Below are 16,268 nucleotides of genomic sequence, written 5' to 3'. Positions count from 1 at the left end.
AAATTAGTATAAAATATAATTTTTTTTCATGAGTGAAATAAATAGAATATCCATCTAAAAAAATTGATCAATAAAACCGTCGAAGATGCCAATGTGATTGTAATCCGACGGCTGGTATTTCTCCTTTAGCCATACTTACATGAGTTGTTATTATTATTATAACCCAGGAAAAATAAATGAAACGGTGCAGTAATAGTCCCTGATTTTGAGAAAAAAAGTAGAAAGGGAAGAAAACGTGTGGCTGCTGGGATTCGAGCCCAGGTCTCCACGGCCACAACGTGGAATTCTTACCACTAAACTACAGCCACTTTGTTGAGGTCACTCCACATTAGATATATTACCTCACTAGTTTTCAATTTCTCCTCCAAAATTCCACACAGCGGACATACATCGAACACTGAAACATGGTGCTTTAGAAGGTACTTCTCGGTTGGAATAATATCATGTGCTAATCTCCACCAAAAGATCCTAATTTTAGTAAGCTTCTGCTCCACATAAGGAATCACCAAATATACAACAGATTACTTCCATGAGGCACATGCATAATATCGCCATAGTTAAAGTAACGAGATTTAAGGACTCGGCCGACAAGGGATTGGGAGTTTTGGATAATCATCCATATTTGTTTTGCAAATAGTGATTTATGTAGGCCAAGATTAATCTCATGTCCCTATACTACCAGGATGGCGAGCTTCGATTTAATATGATTCATTGTATTTTAACTTGTATTCGGGCTAAAAGAGAGACCGGATTTTTCGAAATTGATAAGCTGTCTCGAAGACTTTGCATATCGATCAATACAGTGCTTGACTTGTACGCAATCTCCTTCTGTTGCCTTGAAAAAAAAAAAACAAGACTATCATCCACAAAGAACGAGTGCGAAAGTGTTGGGCTCGAATTTGCAATCTTGATTCTAAGTGTATCGATTTCTCTATTGAAATGAAAACAACATCGAAGAGAGACCATGCACACATATGACAAATTAATATGGTGATAGAGGATTACCTTGTCTAATGTCTCGTTTAGAAATCAGTTACGCGAAAATATCATGGTTAACTCGGAATGAATATGAGAAAGAAGTGATACATATCATAATCCTTTTAGTCCAGACTCAAGCATCATCGCCTCAAGGAATCGTCACTCAACTCTATCATAGGCTTTACTCATGTCAAGTTTCAGAGTTGTAGAGCCATATTTCTCAACTTTTCTACTACGCACCCAATGAATAGACTCGAACCCAAGATTATGTTGTCAGATATCAAAAGCAGTAATCATCAGTAATATTACTCATGAGGGGGCCTAGACAGTTTGTCAAGACTCAAGAGACAATTTTATAACAGATATTACAGAGGCTAATAGGTCTGAACTCTTTCATCACGAGAGGATTTGCAACTTTACCACTACTTGATTCCAGCAATCTAGAGAAACTCCATCATCAAGGACATCTAGGATAGCCGAGGTAACATCCCGACCAACAATGTGCCAAAATTTTTGATAAAATAGTGTTGGCATGCCATCCGGTCCAGATTACTTATCCAAATGCATATCAAATAATGCTCTCTTCACCTAAATGTTCATTTGGCTAGTAACCTTAGTTTGTACATGATCAAAAACGATATGCATATCGTCTAGGGAGGAGTCATTAGAATTGAAGAGATTATTAAAGTAATCAATAACAATTTCAGCCGTACCTTGGGGCACCGTACAGAGGTCTCCATGTGCCGTGAACAGTTCCCATTGTGTTTATTTACTTTCTAGATGAGGCGTGTACATGGAAGAATTGAGTTTCTGTCTCCCCCTTGAATCCAATCAACACGGCTTCTATGTCGCCAATATTCTTCCTCTAGCGTACACAGCTTCTCAAGTTCATTATCAAGCATTTGTGGCTGGTCCTTAGAATGGAACCATTTTGACTGGCTCTTGAGTTCATTAATTTTGAACATCTTCTCTTTAATTTGTATAGGCAATGCACGGAACTTATGTCCAACCCAATGGTGAAGTGTTTGTAGGCAATTGACTATTATGTCTTTTAATACCATCGACGCATCAATTGGCCGCCAACCTTGTACAACTTTTTCAGCAGACTCCATCTCCTGGAGCCATCCATCCTCGAATCCAGGAATAAATTTGTGATTAGGGGAGAATCGGGGTCCTTTGACATTTAGATTTCCCAAATGAATGTAAAGAGACCGATGGTCTTGTGGAAAAACTCCAAGGCCTGGTGTACCAACAAAACGATCAAGCCGCTCAAGAATAAGTTGGTTCCCCATTCTCCTATTAGCCCACATGAAAAACTCACCAGTACAATGTAGGTATTATAAAGCACAATCATAAAGAGCGTCCCGAAATCCTTGCATCTGTGAAGAGGGCCGAATATTACCTCCCCATTTTTCACTATCAAAGCAAATCTCATTCAAGTCGCCTTCCACAAGCCAAGGTAGTTCTTTTAATTCCTGGATTCCCGCAAGGCGATTCATTGGTTCCTAAGACTGATTTCTATGAAAGGCATCTGGGATACCATAAAAACCCGTGAATCTCTACTTTTTGTCTCTCTCCCTAACCGTGCAATCAATGTGGCCTTGGGAGAAAGAATTAACTGAAACAATCAACGGTTTCATCCATAGTATACACAATCCGCCACTTCGGTCAATGCAGTCCATCGAGAAACAACCAGTAAACCCAAGTAACATTTTCCACTGGGCACTATTTATATTTCTCTTCCTTGTTTCACAAAGGAAGAGTCGAGAGGGCTTTTTTCAGCTGTCAACCTCCTGAGTTCTCAAAATGCCCGTTGGTTACCAAGCTATTAGGCATTCTATACTACACAACTCATTTTTGTCGGCGGTGGTTGTGTTGTCGTATTTATATCAGGCATCTTTAATTTCTTGGGTGACATAACTATCGCCGTATGACGTTCCCAACATCCCCGTTCCTCTTCTGTCCCGTTAATTTTGTTTTCCCCAGAGAAACCACTCGATCCCGACTTGTTTGGGCTACCCCTTCATTGTGTTAATTTTTGGCAGTATGTCAGCTTCATCTCCCGATTTAAGCTGTACAGGCTCTTTCTCCTTCTCTTTCATAGAAGCTGAATGCATCAATACCACATTCGGTGGCAACTGTGGAATTGGTTTACTACAGCTTGTGGTTTATCATGAGAAGTTTTCATAAGGTCTTGGGACATATTTCCTCGAGATTCATAGGATGTAGATGTTGGTTGTCCCCCTTGCACCTCTTCCAAATCAAACGTTTGTTAGACTCCACGTCATCTCTATTAGTTTCTTTGGTTATTTCCAAATCATCCCCGTCATGCTCGCAGTTAGGATCATCTTAGCCGGAGCAAGTATTTGAGTTTTGTGATGTATGAAGCCTATTCTTTCGAGCTCCAGTCGGTAACACCGCTCGCAACCAGGTTCCCTACTCCAGTTTTCCTGTTTGCAATGAATCGCTATCACATTCTCTGCCACAAGCGTCACAAAAATCGGGTGCTCTCCCAAGTAAGAATGATCATCATATCGTCTTTATTTCCACCCATTTTGCGGACATACTTTTTTAAGGGCTGTCTGATATCAATTTGCACACGGACTCTCGCGAAACTTCCCAGAAAATTCTCATTCTCACCACTGTCCAGTTCTTCAATTAAGCCAATCTAATTCCAAATTTTTTACAAAAAAATGACGAAGCATGAGCGCAGGCGGAAGATTATTTATTGCATTGAACCCCTATTGAAATCTCATTGAATCGAGTGTGGTCTCTGCGAGCCTTGGATTTCCTTGAATACCACAATATCACGGAAGAAGTTCCAAGGGGCCTTGAATGATTCCCGGCGTCTTTCTAGGGCAAACGCAAACTCTAACAAAAAGATATTCTCCCCTGTGGATTCTGTCTTTATAGCACGTGGCGCTTGTAAGATCCGAGCGATTTAAAAGTTTCCTTGTTAACAGATTTAGAGGAGATTTCTTTGGCGGCCCAGCAATTCGCGATTCGCGTGTTTGATGTTTCTATTAATTCATGTCATCCTACTTTTATTTCTAATTACATATTTGGATTAAACTTTGTCACCCCAATCTCATTCACTTCAGCATATTATTATCGAAATGATCCAACAAATTTTTAATTTTTCTGGAGCATTTCCGAAATCATTTCGACTAAAATTAAACAGCTGCCCCAAAAGAATGAACAGATGCAATAATTCATCCTTTCAAATCTAAAATTAATTTTTTTTTAGATTTAGTGGGTACTTTTCGTAAACCGTAAAATTTTATCTCCGACCCTTTTTCGAGGTATACTTTAAGCCGACTGGAAAGCTGTTCAACGAAATAAACCATGAATTAATTGGAGTTTACATTAAATGGGAGACAAAGAATCAAGACAATAAACTCTGCCACTTCGTTTGTTACAATTACTCAAAAGCAAAGCCCGTTTCTGTACACATTCCTGCGTCTTTCATTAGTTAAAGATCAAAACTGAAGTCAAACCACCTATCGTCTTGATTCAGAAAGCGTTCTGGTCAGTAATCTCAAGAAATAATTACGAGTCTCCGGTAAAACACGCAGGATCAGCTGGGGATACCTGCATACGAGCATATACAAAAAGATGGTTTCAGCACCATCAAGTACTAAACTACGACAACAAGAAGTCAAAGCAGAGAGTCAAGCATACCATGGCATGGTACATATTTTGTCAAATTTATCAAGGATGAATAGGACACAGGTATGTCTCAAGGAGAAAGCGTTGAATGCCTCAGATAACTCGAACATGAGAGAGACGTTTTCAACAGATATGTCCTTTGAGGAGACGAGAAAACAATTAGGAATTGTAGCGATGAGAGCTTTTCGGTCAAATTGGTGCTTTCTCTAATGTAAACTCACCTGTGCAATCGCGTATTCACACAGACGTTTCAGACCTTCCAACAGATACTGATCAGCAGCCCTCAGAAGATCCTGTGCTATGTCCAACTTGATGTCAACTGATCCAGTGTATATGAACCTGCGGCCAAAAATAATGCAGGGACTAGTAATTATAAATGAAAGATGATTGCCTTCATTTTATTTGAGAGCAAGAGTAAAATTGTAAAAACTTGGAGCATTTTCACCTCATCATCAACTCAAAGACATCCCATCTTATATTTGGAATCTCTATGTCTTTGGCTTCTCTTTCCTGCAGTGGTTTATAGTAAATTTTTACACGACCAACCAATTACGAGACAAGTTATTAACTTTAATTTAAAGACCTTGGAACAGCACTTTAGAATTCATAAATCCTTGCTACAATATTTGCGTGTGTTTATGTTGAAGCAAAATACAAAAAATTAGAAAGTGTAATTTAGACGATGTAAATTGTCCCATGTGACTGAAATCTGTGCGTCAGTTCAACAAGAAATTGTGCGGATGGAACTCAATTAGGAAATGGTAAAAGATACCCGGTAACCACCATCAAACATAGCTCGGAATGCATCAGAAGAAGCAAGTAGACAAATTCTGTGAGCATAGAATCGTTTTCCTGATGAAAAAAACAAGAGAAATAAAGATCGATAACCAATTGCTTATAATGAAAATGCATGGAAAACAACTCGCCGGATACATATCAATAGTCACCTTCAACTAAAAATGTGACATCAGACAATGTAGGATTATTCACATACTGCTCACCCAAATACACCTGTAGAACAAAAGCACTTAAATTAATAGGAAAAGTACAATTCAAAATCAATACTTTTAAACTATAATACAAGCAACCCAAAAGTGTAAATCATATGTCATTAAAGAATATGCATCAACCTAAACATTTTCTTTATTCAGAAAACAGAATAGTATGACACTACATAAATCAGGTTCTGCACGGAGAAATGTATTTTCAAGTCCGGAAGTCGCATATAAGGAACATAATTCAGAACTCATGCGGGATTTCAACTAATTTGTATGAAAAGGTACTGAAACGTTTATATTTTTTTCAACCCTTCAAAATAGTGTTGAAACAACATATTCTGAAAGTAAATATGATTGTCATTTAGTATAGCTGCCAGTTATTGTACACAAAACCAAAACATCAGTGTTCTAAAAATCCCCGCCTAGGACCGCCTAGGCGCTGGGCGGTCCAAAACCTCCCCGATTTTAGGCTAGTCGAAATTTCTAAGCGCCACCATATTAATCGGCCGCCTAGGCGGCTAGGCGGTCCGGGCGCCGCCTGGCGAGAAAGCCGCGGCGATTTTACAATTAAAAATCCGCCTAGGCAGTTTACACTTTAAAAAAACAAATTATGATATTCCTAATTATAGTATATATGCATATCACCGCCTAGCCGGATTCTACTTTTAAAAAAAACCAAAATAATAACATTAATAAATAATAATTATACTTTAAAGAATAATGTTGTAAACATATTTGACATTTGTGATTTGTCTGAAGCCCAGCCCGTTCCTTGAGCTTTCATAAAAAATCGTTGTTCTTAATTCTCAATATATTATGTTGGGAAAAAATGTTGAACAAATTTAATTTTCATTGTACAACGGTTGTAGTAAAGTAGTAAACTGATGTGGATGATTCATATATAAAAATTTATTAATATATATTTATTATTACAATTTTAAATTTTATAATAATATATATTTCATATACAAGCATAATACTCATTAACCACTTAATGAATTTAAGCTTTAAAAAAAACCGCCTAGCCCCGCCAGGTCGCCTAGGCGGCAGATAACCGCCCGCCTACCGCTTTTTAAAACATAGCAAAACATAAAAACTTTTTATACTTATTTCAACAATGTAGAGAGCAAAAAACGTGTAATAATAAATAATTAATAAATTAATATCGAATAGGTTACTTGTTACGGATCTTAATATTATTTTGGGCTTTAATTGTTGGGCCTGCTTTGTGTACTGGAAGGATCTAGAAATGAGAGTGGTAGATAAAATGTGAGGGAGGGGAGAGTTGAGGATTTGTTCGATTATTCTGTTAATTTGGGGTTCTGAGAGAAAATACTAGCATAGGCTAGGGGAGAGAAGAGATCCTCTCGTACAAAAACAAATTTGTTCAAGGCTTAGCAATGCAAATGTCAAGTAATGTTGTGATAATATCTAGAAATGAGAGTGCTAGATAAAATGTGAGGGAGGGGAGAGTTGAGGATTCCTTCGATTATTCTATTAATTTGGGGTTTGGTAAGAAAATACTAGCATGGGCTAGGGGAGAGAAGCGATCCTCTTGTACAGAGACAAATTTGTTCAACGCTTTGCAATGCAAATGTCAAGTAACTTGCATTGCAAAGCGTTGAACAATTTTTTCCAAAAATCACTTAAAAAGGTGTGACCTCACCAGGTTATCCTACTTAAATAATTGCCGAAGCCCTCCACGTCAATCCTTAAATTACATTTTAACAGTCTTTTCAGAATTTCCACATGTAAGTAAATATAGCAAGACTGGACTTCTACAACATGAATCTGCAGCATTGCAGTAAAAACTTGGTCAGATGAATCCTTTACGGAAAAGTGAATAAGGCTCAGGCTTAGGTTTATCTCCCACACCACCAGGTGAAAACCTGTGTTTTCACAACTACAATTGCTTCTCTTTCTTCCATACACTAAGCATTAAAGACAAATACAAAATTCACACCATAAGACCTTGTTACTCTTCTTCCCTAGGAAATCGAAAATTAACAAGTACATTCATGTGCTTGTTATGTTCAGCTACTAGGTAAACAGGGTTCAGCCCAAGAAAAATCAAGGGGAAAATCATTTAACAATATGGAAAATTCATCTAAAAAATATCAAAACATTGCAAAATAAAAAAAAAAAAAAGCATAATTCATAAATTATACAAGTGACTGACGCAATCAAATCAATTGAAAGACTTGACAATCACCTGTGGTGTTGGTGAGGGTGGAGCTGCATCCACAGGAGAAAGAGAGTTGGCTTTATTAGCCAACTTGCATAAAGCCAATGAACTATCTCTTTGGTTCTTTAAGTTAGTTGATTCCAAAAGCTCCAAAAGCAACTCCAATCCTGAAAAGAACAAGGTGGTTGCAGAAGGTTCTAGCAGAAAGTGTAGATGTGGAGACAATTTTGACGAATTTGATAAACAACATACCATTGTTATCAATGAAAATAGTTTTTTGATCATCAGGAGAACACAGATGCGCAAGAGCCAAAGCAACCCGTCTATGAACATTTTTTTCGCCCACATGCATCATGTATAATAAATGGTTCAGTACCTAAAATGGAAAATGATTAGAAGAGTGATTGGCAAGGAAGCCTTTATATACTGGTCAATGATTTGCACGTTCCACAGTTCTAAGATCCACACTTACACCAAACACACAAATTTTCAGATATCAAGAATGAAAAGCTCTACAACAAACCATAAACCTTTTATCCTCTGCTGTTTACAATAGTGACATTTCCCTCCAATTGTCCCAAACTGTCACTCTCCATTTGTCCTTTTTTCTTGGGGGTTAACCGCTGATGAGACATTTGAAAACTACACTTATATTTTCAACATACAAAATAACTCACCCGCCCATGAATCTTCTCTTCAAGTCTTTTCAATGTCTTGGCAACACAATCTCTAGTAGGCTGTAGGAAAAGGAATATGAAACAATGCTTTCAATCACTTGAATCAAGCTATAGCAACATTTCAAAGACTAAACACATAATGTTTCTGACTAAAAATCAACAAGGATAAGATAGTACTTGAACAATAAATTCACCATCTTGAAGTTTCTGAATACCTCCAACCCTAATAAGTTCTGCAACATTATCCTAAGACAAAGAAGAGTGAGAAATAGAAGAGAGTTAGAAACCGACAAGTACCTCCATGTTCAGACCAGAAAAATGAACAGATAACTCAGGTTACAAGAATAACAACACTACTATCTTTAGAAGAATACTTCATTATCTGAGAGCCCATAAAGAGCAAATGCAGCATTATGTTGCAGAGATCCATTCTTGGATTCAAGAAGCTTCAATAATGGAGCTATTCCACCACTGTGAACTATACCAGCTTGGTTATGAGTGTCCTAACACACATGAAATATGGTTTTAGCAACAAAACAAAAGAATCAGATATAAACTTAGATGGAATTGGAAATGTGCACTTTGTTGGGACCAAAAAATGGGAATTGTTACCTGAGCTAGCCTCCCTAAGGCAAAGGCTGACATTTCTCTTAATTGAGAGTCAGGTGACTGGAGCATACTGATTAATGGCCGCACAGCACCTCTTTGAACTATATGCACCTGAAGAATTATCATCCAGTGATTTGCCATTACATTGAGTTTAAATAGGAGATTCCAGATACAACCATAATAATTAATGAAGCCTCAGTTCTCAAGTTAAATAGCAAAAATAATGTTAGTACAAACCTTACAGTCTGTATCCGTCGCTGCAAATTGCCCAAGCAGTAAAGCAGCTTCTCTTTGGCTGTCCGGACAGCATGAACTGAATTCGTACAACAAAAGCCAGATTAGCCACCTCCAGGTAGATATAAAAAGATGAAGGCAAAATAATTTAAAACAGAAAATGATTTCCACAAACAGCAAGTAAAAAATAAAACCACACATGCATAATGTTAAAGATGGTCAAGAACGAAGAGTCAATGTCTATTCTGAGTTTCAACATAGTCGATTGATGAAAAGGATGAATGAATAACTAAATAAAATGCACACATGTACAACTGATAACGAGAACAGCAATCTTAGAAACATCAAGGTCATATCCAGAAACAAATTTACATATCTGATACAAGGATCAAACCAAATCAACCTCAATACAGATATTCAACTTATTTTCAACACTCCCATTCACTACCGGTACATACATTTCAAGAGAAATTTGATGTGATTGACATACCCATCTGCTTCGTTTAATTCAGAATAAATTACATCATACACGGAAGAGGTAAGTGATTAACATACCCATCTGTTTTTTTTTTAATTTAGAAAATTTTAAATCATACACGAAAGAGATTGCTCCCACATCTGATAATATACTTTTATATTTTTAGCATAAACTCACTTCGGAATCCTTAACTGACACAAAGATTTGCTCTAGATATCCACTTCAATGCCGCATTTAATTACTGTAAATAGCAAATCATAATCTGGACAAAACACAAAAGGATCTCAAAATTCATTCACAGGGTGGTTTAGAAAATGATCGTTTATGAACTACGTTCAGAGAATAACTTTTTACTTAGAGGGACACAGCGAAACCACAAATAGCCTCTCACAGGTCAGGATTCAACCAAGGAGTTCAATCACTCGTGGTTTAAAATGTCGATTTCAGTTAAGTCGCTTGAAAAAACAAGTATCAAGGCATTGGCGTCAAAGATGTAATGGCCATAAAGCACTAGAAAAAATTGGGATGGAAAAGGGCAAGGGAGAACAGGATCCTTGCATTGCTTAATCATAAAAAATTCCTTCCACTCCACTGCTACAACGAGGGTAACAATTGCTTGCAAGATTTAGAGATGTCCAGCAAAAATATAATACCGTGTTAGTATTTCTTCAGAATCAGAACATGGCAATGCTGGATTTGAAGGGAAGGAATGCTTAGTGGTGATAATTAACAATGGACATCGCAAGCTGTTCTAACAGATATAACTCAAGCATGTTTAACAACTTGCTCAATCAACGATTTTATTTCACAATTCAAAAACTGGAAAACTTATGATTCCAATTCCATCGTACAAAAATATATGACAACAAAACAACAATTTCTAAATAAAAGATCGCGGGAAATGATACTGATGTTTCTCCAAGAACACAGAACATAAATCCAATGACCTGAGTAACCCAATGACAGGTTGCAAAGCCCCAGCAGCAAGGACGTCCTTCTTAATGCTTGGGGAGGAATGGACGAGATTTCCAATGACACCGACCTGTTAATTAGCATTAAAGATATCAGAAATTTTTTTCCATGTACAAGGATAAAATTCTAAGTGAATACAACAGCGATAGAAAACAAAAGTATTAGTGGTCGCCAACCGCTTCATAGTGTATGGCAGCATCCTCTGACCGCAACATAAGTATAAGTGTTGGTAGAGCATTGCATTCCACAATCTGATATTAATGAGATATAATTAGACCTACGTAGGGAAGAAATTCTATATTTTGCGATTTTGCAAAATCCAACCACCTGATTTTTGTTCTCATCATTTTTAAAGGCAAGAGTTCGTAGCGCTCCAGCCGCTGCTCTCTGCACCTTCGAGTCAACAAAATCAAGAAGTTCCACGAGTGGAGGTATACCACCCTCAACCCTAAACATCAAGGAATTAAAGTCTAAACACACATCAAAACCGAGAGACAGAGTACAAAAGAAAACCAACCTCACACGAGTTTTAATGTTGTTGTTTTCATGAGCAAGATTGGTGATCGCATCAGCTGCCCTCCTTATAACGCTACATACTTCCCGAGATTTTTGTCCATCTCTATGCCTCTTTAAGAGATCGACAAGATGAGGTAAAGCACCCGCATCAACAATCAGTTGTTGATGCTCCGGCTAAGGAACAAAAATTGTAATTAGATAAAACGGATTAGAGTTACAAGCAGTAAAGATGTAAGATTCACAATTTAAAACAAAGACCGTGGAATATACTTTGTGAGTAGTCATTCCCTATCTATTATCTAATAAAGCTCGTTGCAGTAAAGGAAACAACAAAATATTTAATAAATACAAGGAAACATCAGCTGTCAATCACACTTTATGTGTAAATAACATGCTATTTTCTCGTTACTGAATCGATCCGACCTCTTACTTCTACCCACAAACAAGTTTGCTAATCTAAGTAATGGAGCATGTGAGATGCGGCTGCTCGATTAGCAAAAGTAAGACCAGACCTATCTAAAATTTTCCTAAAAATTTGACTGTCACCACTTAGAAGATTTACTAAATTATGCTCAACATTGAACACGGCAATTACTTTAATGGCAAGAAGTCCAAGCGTGAAGGCACTCCCCTTCTCGACCTCATGCTCGTACAAGGTCGAACCACTATCGTCCTCCCGTTCAGAAGGCCGAGCCTTCAGATGCTTCACAAGTGCTGGAACAGCACCACAATCCACAATAACATTCACTATATCCTCTGCAACGAACGAATTTACCACACGGATCAAAGCAGTAAACTCAATATCCAGAGCACGAAAACTCATGAAAAGTATTTCCAACAATCAAAATAAAAAAATTTGACTAAAAAACCAAACGTAAAAACAATTTACTACACATGCAAAATTCCCAGCAGATCAAGGCCCTAGACTCAAAATTAAGCACTCCGAGGCTCAAAAAATAACCAGAAAGGACCAGAAACTACACAAAAACTGAAAAGGAAAAAATCATATGAAATTTACTTTTCATTCTCCAGATTTATGTACCGTTCTTCGCAAGTTCGGATAAGACATGGATGGAGCGTTTCAAGGACGCGCGATCCACCTCTGTGGAGGTGGAAAAATCGAGAATCTCTACTTGAGTTCTAACATCGAGTACGAGATCTTGCTGCGAATCAGACGACAATTCATCGTCTCCTGTCCTCACTTCGAACTCTTCATCAAGTTTTCTCTTCAAACTCCGCTTAGAAGATGACGAGCCAGGCGACGATTTCTCGCGGTGGCGCCTCCCGGAGTTCTGGCTACGGTTCTCCATCAGAGAGGTGGTGGGGGAGATGTGGATAGAGAAACCAGAGGAAACGAGTGTGGGTGAAAAGAACGTGAAAGGTGCGTGAAATGAAACGAACTGACAGAGGGGTACTTTAGGAAAATCACAATGGATCGGTTTCTTTAATATGGTGTCGGGCGATACCCGTGGGTCCCTGTGATCTGGAGCTAAACCGGGTCGGTTTAAAATAATTTAAAACTTTGCCGCGTTTATCATTCCCTCCAAAACCCAAGAACAGCCAAACTGAATCATTCTTGTGATTGTAAACATATTTAAATAAACAATTGAATTTAATTTAATTATTTAAGGAATATTTATTAAAATTGGTGTAAATATGTACGTATTGTGTGTATATATATATTTTTTTATGGATAATATTTTTTGGACTTAAACCTGGAATTTTTATTTTTATTTTTATTTTACCAATTTATGCCAAGTTATTATTATTTAAATCACGTGTGTTTTTTTCTAGATTTGCTATAAAACCAATTATAGTAATTAGTTAGAATAATCTATACTAGTTACTCAACTAGAGTTAGTGTTGTGTCATATTTATATGTGTAATTCAAAATAATTCATCTAACGTATCTTGTTTACATAGCACCGTCCTGTCAAACCGGAAGCTGCGATCTTCCTTCTATCTTTTATTTTACTACGTCTGATTGATTTCCTGCACACCCCTAATTGATTCAGTAGCAAACGGTATGCTGTATTTTCTACCCAAAACGAGCCACATATATTATATTTATTTCATATGGGATCGTAATTGTAAGATAATGTGTAGCAACTAGACTTTAGTATATTTTTTTTTTTTGAAAAGTAGACTTTAGTAGTTTGAAGCTTAGATTTAGGGCATGTGCGATGGGCTAACAACATGCACAAAGTGATTTTTCCCCTAGAATTTTATTTTGTTGTTGGATCATGAATTTTCTGTTTCTGTAAATTCTCTTCAAAACTAAAATAAATTTTAAGTTTTTTGTGTTAATTTTCATGGTGGATGCTTATATATTTAGATATTTTCATGCTGGTTTTATAAGGACGTAAATTCTGTTATGAATCAATTTATTTATATTGTGTTCATGTTATCAATTGTTTTATGCGTCTTAGTCATATTATTTTTTGCAAACATAAAACGTGTGTGTCGTCTGCTAGTATAATATATTAATTATAGATTATGTGTTTTTGTATGTATTTTATTCCAAATAATTAGCTTAATTTTATGGTTTTTCTAAAAAAAGTAAATATTTTCCACTTCATAAATCCAGGTAACACAAATTAAGCATACAATATGATAATAAGTTAAATCAAACTAGACAAGCAAAATGCACTTATTTCTGCAGCTAGCTAGAACATCAACCCAGATCCTCTAAACTCCTCTCGCACAACCTTTTCAATTCGTTCAACCATAGCAGGAGTCAAGTAATTGACCCAATCTCCAATCTCCCCGTTCTGAAAAAGTAACTATTTTTCAACGAAGAATCCAAGCTCCCAACCTGGTTTACCTCCAAATTTTTAAGCTTTTCAAAGCTGCATAGCTTAACTATTTTATCTATCAATCCCATCTTTTCCTCCTCCAACGAGAAAGGATATCCAACAAATTCAGCTATCATTTTCACATTAAAATTTACATCTTTCTTCAGATCTTCGTATTTCAAAAACAACACTTTTTCGGGATTCTTCAGATATGCATTCCAGTATCCCAAAACATGTTCCCAGAAGGGTCCATAATCATGCGTCCCTTCACAATACGCTTCCAAGAACTCATCCAAAGAAATCGATCCACTGGTAGAAATCAGATTCTTGAAATGCCAGAGCGAAATGAATTGATCCAAGGGGTTTCTACATATATGTATAACACGACACTTGGATTCCATGATGGAAATTGGAAGCAAATTGTAATGCACATGAGTCGAAAAGATTCTTGGATCGGGAATGTGATCCAGGTCGGGATTTTCGCTTTCTCTATAGATGTTTCGTTCAAGAAAAGGGATTAAAGCGTGAGGATTGGATGTGAGTAAAGGATTTTCATAAAGGGGATACTGCGAGCGATTAATGATGCTGAACGTCAATGCTTTCAGCCAAGTGGTTCCAGATTTGGGAAGGGTTGCCAATATTACGTCAGTATCGCGAGCTTTGAAGTGTTTTTCACAGCGTATAATTGGCCGAAGTAAATCGAAGCTACACCAGTGACCCTTGTATTTGTACAGAGACCATCCAAGCAAACTCTTCTTTTCAAGCCCTCGCAGGAGCAGTTCTTCGACTTCGGCATTATTGTTATCATCAGAATCATCAACTTTAGTTGAAAAACACTCATTTTGTATTGCCTTTTGTAAGTTCTTCATTTGAAACTGACTTTCGGGGTTGGAGTGGGAAATTATGAGACCTAGCTTGCAATTTATAGGGTCATTGTGAAATGCTATAATTTGTCTATATGCATCGTGAGATACGCTCGATTTTGTCAGATATTTCAGCCCAAAAACCTTTTTCATGCATGCTGTGATGTCTGGAAATTGTGAGCTGTAAGCTTGTGTGCCATGCCTCCTAATTACATGATTTGCATATTCTTGTCTTCATTTGAAAACTACACCAAACAAACACTATTTCAAATTGTCGTACCATCCCGATCACAAAATCTAATTTGATGTAAATTTTACACTAAAATATTACGATTTCTGCATCAAATACAACATCCATCATCAACCCATTAAATTCAAATCTTGCTCCAAAAAGAATATTCTCGAATTATTCTTTTTATTTTACATATATTAGTTATTATATTTTATTTAATATATTTTAAATTATGAATAATGTTTATATTACATATATTAATTTATTGTATTTGAATTATTTGTTTCAAGTTGCATTTATATTTCAATTATGTGTTTCAATTTAGTTATGAATTGTATTGTTATATTAATTTTTTTGCATTTGTATTTAGTTATATTATTTATAAATCATTAAATCAAATTATTCCTTAATTATTAATAATTAACATAAATAAATTAATTAAGATTTATAAAATCAATAATTATTATTCTTTAAATTTTATTATTATATATCTAATTATTAAAATAATAAAATATATATTATACTATTATTTAAATAATCCTTATATTATCTAATATAAATATTTATAATAAAAAAATGCAAATTCAGAGCCTAAGGCCATCTCCAACCAAAATATCTATTTTAAAGCAACTCTATTTTAAAATAGTGCAGTTTCTGCATCAGATACAATATTCATATTCAACTCATCTACTTCGAATCTTACCCTAAAAAATAATAGTATCGGAATATTCTTTTTATATGATTTATTTATTTATTTTCTTATTATTTATTAAATATTTATATTTATAATTATAATTATATTTTATATTTGATATAATATTTTATATTTTAAATTTAGTGATATAATTATAATTATATTTTATATTTGATATAATTAATTTTATGAGTTTTTGACAGGTAAATAAGTTTTGACTGGTAGATATTAGACTTGATCAATTTAAAATTTAAAAAGAAAAAAATATATGATCCATTTAAAATTTAATTAAATAAAAGATGGGTCGAGCTCTTTGTTTGGGTCGAGCTCGACCCAGGGCTCGATCTCGACTCAGGGCTCGACCGACT

The 16,268-nt window shown here is 36.0% G+C and overlaps 2 protein-coding genes and 1 non-coding gene across 3 annotated transcripts; all 3 read right to left on the bottom strand.

Annotated features, from left to right (window-relative positions):
- Positions 1 to 236: 236 nt before the first annotated feature.
- Positions 237 to 308, bottom strand: TRNAH-GUG (transfer RNA histidin (anticodon GUG)). The gene has a single exon. It is a non-coding gene; the product is annotated as a tRNA-His (tRNA).
- A 3,999-nt stretch (positions 309 to 4,307) lies between these two features.
- LOC140823309 (ARM REPEAT PROTEIN INTERACTING WITH ABF2-like) lies at positions 4,308 to 12,700 on the bottom strand. The gene is made up of 19 exons (XM_073184589.1): positions 12,359 to 12,700; positions 11,912 to 12,072; positions 11,318 to 11,490; positions 11,128 to 11,248; positions 10,977 to 11,051; positions 10,776 to 10,870; positions 9,354 to 9,429; positions 9,120 to 9,227; positions 8,882 to 9,010; positions 8,685 to 8,753; positions 8,508 to 8,567; positions 8,083 to 8,206; positions 7,858 to 7,997; positions 5,595 to 5,658; positions 5,420 to 5,499; positions 5,093 to 5,157; positions 4,869 to 4,986; positions 4,660 to 4,784; positions 4,308 to 4,569 (listed from the first exon to the last, which is right to left on the bottom strand). Exons 1-19 carry the CDS (start codon positions 12,624 to 12,626, stop codon positions 4,479 to 4,481), a joined length of 2,142 nt encoding a protein of 713 aa, XP_073040690.1. The 5' UTR covers positions 12,627 to 12,700; the 3' UTR covers positions 4,308 to 4,478.
- A 1,204-nt stretch (positions 12,701 to 13,904) lies between these two features.
- On the bottom strand, positions 13,905 to 14,991 carry LOC140824729 (cytosolic sulfotransferase 8-like). Its single transcript, XM_073186274.1, is given in 2 exon segments — positions 13,905 to 14,086; positions 14,089 to 14,991. Coding segments are annotated over 2 exon segments (996 nt in total). The 5' UTR covers positions 14,981 to 14,991; the 3' UTR covers positions 13,905 to 13,982.
- Positions 14,992 to 16,268: the final 1,277 nt, after the last annotated feature.

This window comes from Primulina eburnea, chromosome 2 (assembly GCF_022965805.1).
Source record: "Primulina eburnea isolate SZY01 chromosome 2, ASM2296580v1, whole genome shotgun sequence".
NCBI classification, from domain to species: Eukaryota; Viridiplantae; Streptophyta; class Magnoliopsida; order Lamiales; family Gesneriaceae; genus Primulina; species Primulina eburnea.
This window is presented reverse-complemented; position numbering and strand designations above follow the sequence as displayed.

Excerpts from the sequence above, each read along its gene's own strand:
- LOC140823309 (XM_073184589.1), bottom strand. The coding sequence starts at position 12,626 with ATGGAGAACCGTAGCCAGAACTCCGGGAGGCGCCACCGCGAGAAATCG. Across the intron at positions 9,228-9,353 it reads CGACGGATACAGACTGTAAG|GTGCATATAGTTCAAAGAGG; the intron begins GTTTGTACTAAC and ends ATAATTCTTCAG. Across the intron at positions 5,659-7,857 it reads CACCCTCACCAACACCACAG|GTGTATTTGGGTGAGCAGTA; the intron begins GTGATTGTCAAG and ends TTTGTTCTACAG.